This window comes from Talpa europaea (assembly GCF_964194135.1).
Source record: "Talpa europaea genome assembly, contig: HAP1_SCAFFOLD_147, whole genome shotgun sequence".
Lineage (NCBI taxonomy): Eukaryota > Metazoa > Chordata > Mammalia > Eulipotyphla > Talpidae > Talpa > Talpa europaea.
The window spans coordinates 103,691-112,775 of NW_028167972.1; the positions used below are offsets into that span (position 1 = coordinate 103,691).

Sequence of the window (9,085 nt, forward strand, 5' to 3'; positions counted from 1 at the left end):
TATACGAGGTAATCAGGAAATGCATGTTAAGCAGGGTAAGGCTGTTGGAAAATTAAGACCCTGCCATTTACAGTAAGTTTCAGTGACTCACAATGTTCCTAGAATAGAGGGAGACACAAATTTGCAATGTTCTTTAAAAGTATAAATGTGTCTTACAAAAGACTGATTCTACTGTTTTTAGATTCTCCTGTGCCTGGTGTTTCTTAAAAGTAATAAGCTCAAAATAATTCTGATGGGTGGTTCACTGGACTATTGGGTGGTTCTTTGTGCCACCCTTGAGACCAAATTAGTAAGTATTTTGAGAGACCAAGTCTGAATTCCTATGGCCGTGTTTTGGAGTGGCAAATTCAACTACATTTCACACTCATTCCTTCCTGAATGAGAAAGCACAGAGATTTTCTGCCATAAGACATAAATCCCAGTTAAAATTATCACCCGAAGATACAGCTTCAGATTCAAACAGCAAAGGGAGGAGAAAAAAAAAATGAGCGGTCACCAAGTGAACCTATTTACACCGTGTTCCTCCTCCAAAATTCTTGTTCTCTGCTCACAGGGGCGGAGCGAGGACGGGCTGCGGTTCCGCCTTTCCCGCCGGCGCTTTCGGTTCTCAATAAGGTCCGATACGGCCTGTATTTATACGTGACCCAGCACCAGGTCTCGGCACTTGTTGCGACTTAGCGGTGTTGCAGTAATCATGTCTGGCCGCGGAAAAGGCGGGAAGGGTCTCGGTAAAGGAGGCGCCAAGCGCCACCGCAAGGTGCTGCGCGACAACATCCAGGGCATCACCAAGCCCGCCATCCGCCGCCTGGCCCGGCGCGGCGGCGTCAAGCGCATCTCGGGGCTCATCTACGAGGAGACCCGCGGGGTGCTCAAGGTCTTCCTGGAGAACGTGATCCGCGACGCCGTCACCTACACCGAGCACGCCAAGCGCAAGACGGTCACGGCCATGGACGTGGTCTACGCGCTCAAGCGCCAGGGCCGCACCCTCTACGGCTTCGGCGGCTAAACCTGTTTTTCTTCTTTCTCAACCCAAAGGCTCTTTTCAGAGCCGCCCACTTTCTCTTAAAAGAGTTGTGCGTGACTTGTGTGGTTGAGTAGTATAGTTAACAGTTTCGTTTTGTCTCACAATTGAGCAGTTACTGGCCTTTTTCGCGCGGAGTTTTTCAGCCAGTCACCGTCAGCCGCTATCGGCCAATCAGGGCGCAGGGGCTGCTTGGAGGGGGACTGAGGGTGACGCCCGGAAGCCCGTGAGCGGCGTCTGGACCTGCAGTCCTGCGTTCGGCTCTTCCCGGGAAGCTAAGGTAGGACATTGCCATAATTCCTTTTACAGAAAGCCCCACGCCCCTGCGTTTGCTGTCTGCACTTGGGTCCTGGCACGGTGATTGCCAGCCTTCTAAACCCGGTGGTCTCCGTTTTAAAGGTAGGTTAGCTTTGCTGATTTGCGTCCTAAAGCTCGGGACTCTGGCCAAGTAGGGTTTGCACCCAGTCACTGGACTAGGGGAGTGAGGTATAGTTCAAATCTTTAATTTTCTTTGAATTCCGGGCCCTCTGACATTTCCTAACTTGAGATTTTGGGGGAGAAGCTCCCCTCTCTTTGATCATAGTGGCTCTCAGGAGTCTGTACCACTGTCCCAGCTCATTTTCTTTTCTCTGCGTGCTGTATATTGTAAGATTGTTTTTTTATGAATTCTTTAAACATTACAGTAGAACTACAAAAAGGTTTTAATACCTCTTTAAACATACATTTATTTGCCCACTGATTAATTAGCTTTGATTTAATGCTTCATAAAAGTAGTATAAACGAAGTTTGCTTCTTGTTATTCTGCTAACTTGTCTCAGATACTGGAGAGGAAAAGTGGAAAAGTAAGATTCTGGTGATCATTGGTTTATCTATGGTGGGATTAGAGGAGATAACTAAAAGCTATTGCAGCACATTATAATAGTAAATGAGAGACAATAAATTTTCATCAGAAAGAGTTGAATAAATGTATTCATAAAATTGTGTCTTAGTTCAGACTACTGTAACAAATGCCATAGGGTTGGTGACTTAAATAACATTTAGTTCTCGCAGTTCTGGAGGCTGAGATGTCCATGGTCAGAATGCCAAAGGATTCAAACAGAGCAAAGTCAGTGTATGGTGAGGACCCAGTTCCTGCTGTAGACTCCTCACTGCATCCTTCTGCAGCAGAAGGGAAGGGGCCAGAGAGCTTTTGGGGGGGGGGGGGTCTCATAAAAAAGCACTAATCCTATTCATGAGTGCTCCAAACTCCTAACATAATGACTTCTCAAGGACCCCACCTCATACCATCTGTCACGTTGGGACTTAGGATTTCAGCATATAAATTTTGAGTACAGATATAACCAACAGGATACTTCACAGCCTTGCTAAGAAACGGGGAAGCTGTACTCCAAAATGTACTCTCCAGGGTCTTGACTTAGTTCTCAGGACCCTTTCTGTTCTTGTTGGCCTTGTCTAGCCTCCATATGTTCTATGAAACAGTTGATATTCAACAGGAGAGAATGCTATGGCCTGTTAGGTCTGCTCCCAGCAGTTTCTCATTCCCAGTGGTTGTTTGTAGAGGATGGTATTAATCTCTTCTCAAATCCATGTTTCCTTCCACCCACTTCATTCTTCATAGCAAAACATACATACACTCCAAGAAAAATAATGTTTGAGATATAAAATCTCATCCCTGATCTCTAGACTTATCCAACTGCGTATTTGATATTTGTCCTTGGATATCTAATGGGCATTTCAAACTTGTGTGAAATAGATATCTTGACACAAATACCAAATTTGTTCTCTCTGCAGTATTCTTCACGTAAATTAATGGAATTCCAATCTCCCAGTAGCTCAGTTCAGAAACCTCGCAGTCCTGTTGACCTCTTAAAACTTTCATCCAGCCCAGTCAGTTCTATCTTCAAAATCATTCAGATGGCAGCGACTCTGCTGCTGGCCTGACTATGCAGGTGCTTCTCTTCACCAAACTTCTCCCTTTGCAAAGAGGCAGAGGCAGCTTTCCTTCCAAGGTTGCCCGCCTGGGACTATACAGGCATCTCTTGTAACAAACCTGTCCCTTCCAGGAGCAGTTCTTTCTGCCCACTTTTGTCTATGCAAACATCCTTTCCTTCCCTTCTCTTTTTATAATAAACCTGCCCTTTCGAATATACATTTTAAAAAAATCAATCAGATCACCTATTGTCCAGAATGACAATGACTCCTAAGTAGTCTTTCTGCTTCTACTCTTGATATCCCCTACATCTTTTTCTCTACCCTGAAGCGACAGGGCAGATGTAAGATGACCAACAATCCAGTTTGCCTGAGTGAGGGGTTTCTGTGGATGTAGAACTCTCAGTGCTAAAACTTGAAAAGATACATGCAAACAGGATGAGTTGGTTTTAGAAGGTCACCCCTGGCCATTGTCTGACCTCATTCACCATCACATTTCTTTGTCTACCGACCTCTTGGCTATTTCTGGAATGGACCAAGCATGTACCAGTGTCAGAGGTTTTGTACTTTCCTTTTTTTAAAAAAAAAATATGCATACATGAACTGGGGTACAGGCCAGAGGTGTGGGCGGTGAGAGGATTCACCAGAGACAGAGAGGGGAGCAGAACATGCAGATGGACTGAAATATACTGCAGAGGGGAGCAGCAGGGGAGACAGGAGAGGTCTGCTGTGCCATGTGGGTAGCTCCTTGGCTGGGGCTCAAACTCTGTGCTGCAGTAGCTGTGAATTGCTTCATAGTGCTGCATCTTAACCCCTTGTCCATCAGGGAGACCTTGTACTTTATTTTCTATAGGGAATAAAAATGTACCTCTCCTCTTAGAGTTTTCAGCAGGGTGAGTCTAAGAATTAAATTGACAAGCTAATAGAAGAAAAACATTGTGTGTGTGTGTGTGTGTGTGTGTTATGAGACACAGATACACTCACAAGGAAATGAAGACCTGAAGACTAGTTAGAATTGAGCATTTATATACCGCTTTGAACCAAGAGCAGTAAATTGTGAAAATACAAGGCCAGGGGTTGGACTAGGGTAACTAATCATGGAGAAGTAACTTGAAAGATCAGGGTTAGTTTACAAATTGGTTTGCCAGATTGCTCTGGGCCGCTACTCCCCTTTCCTGGTGATAAGAACATTACTTTCCTCTGTATGGGAAAGACATCTTTTATATGCGGATTTTATCTCCTAATTTCATGGAGGAAAAAGAAAGGTCAGAGTGACTTTTTTGCACCTACTGATTTTCAAGTGTCCATTCAAATTAATCTTTATGCCAAACTGGCACATTTGGGGTGACATTCTGCTACATTTCAATGAGTCTATACTTGATTTTAGACCTCACTTCATTCAGGCCTCAGCTCAATCACACCCCCTTTATGAAAGAGATCTTCCCTGGTCACCCTCTGAAATTCTGCCATTTTTAGAAAATAGTACATATATATTCCCACTTCTATGTATGTGTATATTTTGTTTGTTGTTCTGTTTCCAGCTCAAATATAATTCCTTGAAAGTTGGGACCTTGTTTTGTCCCTGGGGTACCCTGAGCACCTGGAATAGGGATGACTCCAAGAGGTCACCAACAGAGGTTGTCTAATGAGTGCTTGTGTGAACTTTCTACACACCCAGGTCCTCCTCCACCCCCAGGCTCACCAGGTCCCCACCGCCCCCATGATCAATTCCCCATCTAGAATTCCTTGACCTGACACTGCCTGAATCTATCAACATGACAGTTTTTCTCTAGAAGATCTAAGGGATGATGCAGAAGTGACAAATTGGGCATTATCTTTGTTCTGAACAAGGATTTCACGTGTGGTAGGATTGAGAAAGGCTGAGATTTCCACCCAGGGTGGTGGCTATGAGTATATGAGTATGATACTATTATGAGATTAGCCTCCCCTTAAAAAGGTCCGGGATGTCCAGAGTAGGTCTTTTCCAATGTGTGTCAGCTTGGGATGAGGCATTAAGTTCAGTCGAGGTCCTGTGAACCTGTTACTATTACTTGAAAAATGCAGATTTAGCAGTATATCCAGAAATAAGTTTATTATTTTAAGGTGATATAGTGAAACAGTACAGGTCTGTCTTCCTGCCCCATCACATAAGCATTCCTATCTGTTGCATTTAATAAGTTTGTCTTCTTGCCTTCTAAGGAAAAGGAAGAACATCCCTAAGAGGATAATATGGATGGTAAACATCAGGTACTAGCAAAGCAAGCTGGCGCCCACCTGAAATCTCCACAGCCCTGCATCAAAAGGACATGCTGACCTTTGCCCATCTTCCTTTTGTTTGACTCCTTTGTATAAATACCCCTGCACTCTGCCAAAGAGCAGAACAGCAGTCTTTCAGTCTGTTGCCCTCTTCAGTTTGTCAGCAAATTAAGCTACTTTCCTTCTCCTCAAACTCTGTTTCTTTTATTGGCTGAGGGAAACTAAGGCCTGCAATCGGTATCACTGATACACATCCAGAGGTAAGGTTTTGTTGACTTCCTCATCCTGTGAGGCCCCTCTTCTCTCCTTCATGCCCCAGGTTCCTCAGTACTGTATTCAACTCCTGGCTTGGCCCATTTTACTTCAGAATTTACAGCCATGTAAGTTCTCCAATGTATGTTATTAAATTTGTCTTTCCTCCACTAATCTGCCTGATGTTAATTTACTTGTTCATCCAGCCCCCAAAGAACCCAGTGGTGTAGGGATAATGTTCCCTGTAACACCAACAAGGCTATGCCCTAAAGATGCCAGGCCAACTCTAGCTGAAGCTAATTAGGATTATGGTGTGGCAACACACATTGCTTCCCATATAGGAAACCTATAATCACACACCTCTTTACATATATTCTAGAATGAGGACAGAGGACCCTGTCTAATTTGTTCACTGATATACTCCAATGTTTACCACAATATCTGGCATGAGGTAAACAAGTATTTCTTAAAGGAACACTGGCGATCAAGGACATGGCCACCCTCCCAACCAGGCCCATTTTTGCACCTCTGGCCATTTAGTATGTAACTCTGAAGCATTATCAGTTTAAATTGAGCCAGCTTAGGTAACTTTAATTATTCAGGATCTCTTGGAGGACAGTTATCAGGTGGAGAATAGAACTCAAAAAGCTAGCAGATACACTGAAGCCAACATGGAGGCTCAATGAAAGCAGCACTCTATGAAAAGTATACTAAAACGAACCAACAGCACAAGCATTTGCGAAAATCTGTTCAGCTGAGAATAAACTTTATTAGCCACCATCAAATGAATTCAAGTCTTCTCTAGTTGATTTCTGAAGTTTGGATATACACCTTTAACACATAATTGGACCAGAGGCATATTTTTAAAAAACTTCCATGGACACAACTAAACCAAGCCCATATATCCAAGTCTAACTGAAGATGCCCTTTACAGACCAAATCTAACCTACTAACCTCTTCTGCCACATGTGTGGGGTCCATATAGGTGGTCAGGGAAGCCTCCTGTATATTATGTTATATACATGTATATGTGCATATAACATACAAACGTTGACTTTCCCTACCACCCTATATAGAATACTGACCACCCATAAACATATAATTGAACTTTTTAAAGATAGCTTACATATAAAACTCACATTTAAGTGTCAATTTTATTTTAGTACTATTTACTTAGTTGTACAACCATCAGCACTAATTTTAGAACGTCTCTATCATCCTATTTCCCATGCCTCTGTAAAGGGGGAAAAAAAGGATGGCTAATTACTGAAGGTTGTGATGACATTGAAAGAGGACCATAAAGCCAATTTTCATGTTGTAAATCCAGTACCTGTGTTTTCCTGGGAAGTTTGAATCGGATTCCTTCTCTTTCTACTATTTCAGAGATTGTTAACCGAGACAAATCACTATTATTCAGAAGCCTTAACTGGTAAAAAGTACAAATTATACATTGTCAACACCCAGGGCTTTGTGATATTTCACCCGCTTTCTCATCCACGAGCCGCCCTCACCCCCCTCCCCCATCTGGCCCACATGAGATCATCAGCTCCCATTGGTTCACAATTACGGGGCGGTCTGGCTGATTGGGCGGCGCTTCTCTTTGTTCCTGGCTAGGCTAAGTTCTTTACCGTACTTGGGTTTTTATCTCTATTTTCCGTATTGTAATTACTCCTCCCCTACCCGTAAGCAGAATTGAGTCGACTGGGGCCTACACTGCCAGTTACCCAGTTACCAGGCTCTGTACATAAGTAAATTTCACTTCACCCCACCAAATGCTTCTGCGCCGAGACTTGTCTAACAGCCCATTTTAACTACAGCGTAGACCTGCACAGGCTCAGTACCTTTGCTAAGCAATAACAGCTCCTTTTTGAGTAGTTGGGTGGCCCTGAAAAGGGCCTTTGGTTGAGAAATAAAAGATCCTGGCAGCTAAATCGGACAACTTAACCGCCAAATCCATAGAGGGTGCGGCCCTGGCGCTTGAGCGCGTAGACCACGTCCATGGCCGTGACCGTCTTGCGCTTGGCGTGCTCGGTGTAGGTGACGGCGTCGCGGATCACGTTCTCCAGGAAGACCTTGAGCACCCCGCGGGTCTCCTCGTAGATGAGCCCCGAGATGCGCTTAACGCCGCCGCGCCGGGCCAGGCGGCGGATGGCGGGCTTGGTGATGCCCTGGATGTTGTCGCGCAGCACCTTGCGGTGGCGCTTGGCGCCGCCCTTGCCGAGACCCTTCCCGCCTTTGCCGCGGCCAGACATGGTCAGTCTTGAAGCGAGCGAGCAGCTAGTGACAAAGGAACAGAGAGCCGAGCTTTATATAACTACTCTCCGCCCAGTGTTCCGCACTTTCTCCGCCCACTGCCCGCTTCCAGCCAATAGATAAAGAGAATAGAAAAAACGCGCCGGCGGGAAATATGACGTCACAGGCACCGCCCCTAACCCCGCCCCCGAAGATCCGGGAACTCGCGGGAGGTCGGCCGGCCTCTGCCGCCGCTGTGCTTGGTTGTTTTAAATGCTTGGAGAAATTAGGCTTAGAATAAACTCATGTCATGATTCCAAACATGACATTAAATAATGCTTTTAAGTACATTAAATAATTAAGGCAAAAAATTCGCTTCGCAGCAAATTCCTGTTATCGCCAATACATCAATATAAATGACTTGCAGCTTAATGACAAAATGGGTTTCGGTTTTAAATCCACAGCGAATTGTTTTCTGGGGCTTTTACACTAGTCATGCTCGTGTTTAACTGAAGCAAGGGGCATTGTTTAATACGCTTAATAGTGCTTTCGCGTCCTTCAACCCCACCCCTAGTTACTCGCATGTAAACCTAATTCGGCAGATGCAGCCCGAATCAAAGTGCTGTTGATACGGGACAACCTTTCATTTTTAAAGCACATTGTTGCCCATTAGAAGCCGCCATTAAGCTGCTCTTTACAGCCACTTTGCGTGAAAACGTGGGTGGCTCTGAAAAGAGCCTTTGGTTAGGTGAACGTTCAGTGAAACCCGGCAGAGCAATTACGCCCTTTCCCCGCGGATGCGGCGCGCCAGCTGGATGTCCTTGGGCATGATGGTGACGCGCTTGGCGTGGATGGCGCACAGGTTGGTGTCCTCGAACAGCCCCACCAGGTAGGCCTCGCACGCCTCCTGCAGCGCCATCACAGCCGAGCTCTGGAAGCGCAGGTCGGTCTTGAAGTCCTGCGCGATCTCGCGCACCAGCCGCTGGAACGGCAGCTTGCGGATCAGCAGCTCCGTGGACTTCTGGTAGCGGCGGATCTCGCGCAGCGCCACGGTGCCCGGCCGGTAGCGGTGGGGCTTCTTCACGCCGCCCGTGGCCGGCGCGCTCTTGCGGGCCGCCTTGGTGGCCAGCTGCTTGCGGGGCGCCTTCCCGCCGGTGGACTTGCGAGCGGTCTGCTTGGTGCGAGCCATGACTAATGATAGGATCACATAAAAAGATGCTTAAATATCTCGGGTAGGATCCTTACCAGTATTTATAGCACGTTACGTCTAGTGATTGGAAGAAAAAACAGGAGGATCCAACCTGATTGGCCTATTTTTAAAATTCCCGGCATTTGAGCAGTTTCATTGGCTACTACGTTCTATTCTTGCCTTTTTTTCTTTCCAGAAATTTTTTT

At 45.6% G+C, this 9,085-nt stretch overlaps 3 protein-coding genes across 3 annotated transcripts; 1 reads left to right on the forward strand and 2 right to left on the reverse strand.

The window, feature by feature from the left end:
- Positions 1–694: 694 nt before the first annotated feature.
- Positions 695–1,006, forward strand: LOC311188063 (histone H4; the record flags this gene model as incomplete). The annotated part of the gene is made up of 1 exon (XM_084259832.1): positions 695–1,006. One exon carries the CDS (start codon positions 695–697, stop codon positions 1,004–1,006), a length of 312 nt encoding a protein of 103 aa, XP_084115958.1.
- Positions 1,007–7,398: 6,392 nt separating this feature from the next.
- Positions 7,399–7,710, reverse strand: LOC311188054 (histone H4; the record flags this gene model as incomplete). The annotated part of the gene is made up of 1 exon (XM_084259824.1): positions 7,399–7,710. The coding sequence occupies one exon, from the start codon at positions 7,708–7,710 to the stop codon at positions 7,399–7,401; it is 312 nt and encodes a 103-aa protein (XP_084115950.1).
- A 758-nt stretch (positions 7,711–8,468) lies between these two features.
- LOC311188062 (histone H3.1) lies at positions 8,469–8,879 on the reverse strand (the record flags this gene model as incomplete). The annotated part of the gene is made up of 1 exon (XM_084259831.1): positions 8,469–8,879. The coding sequence occupies one exon, from the start codon at positions 8,877–8,879 to the stop codon at positions 8,469–8,471; it is 411 nt and encodes a 136-aa protein (XP_084115957.1).
- Between the last annotated feature and the right edge of the window lie 206 nt (positions 8,880–9,085).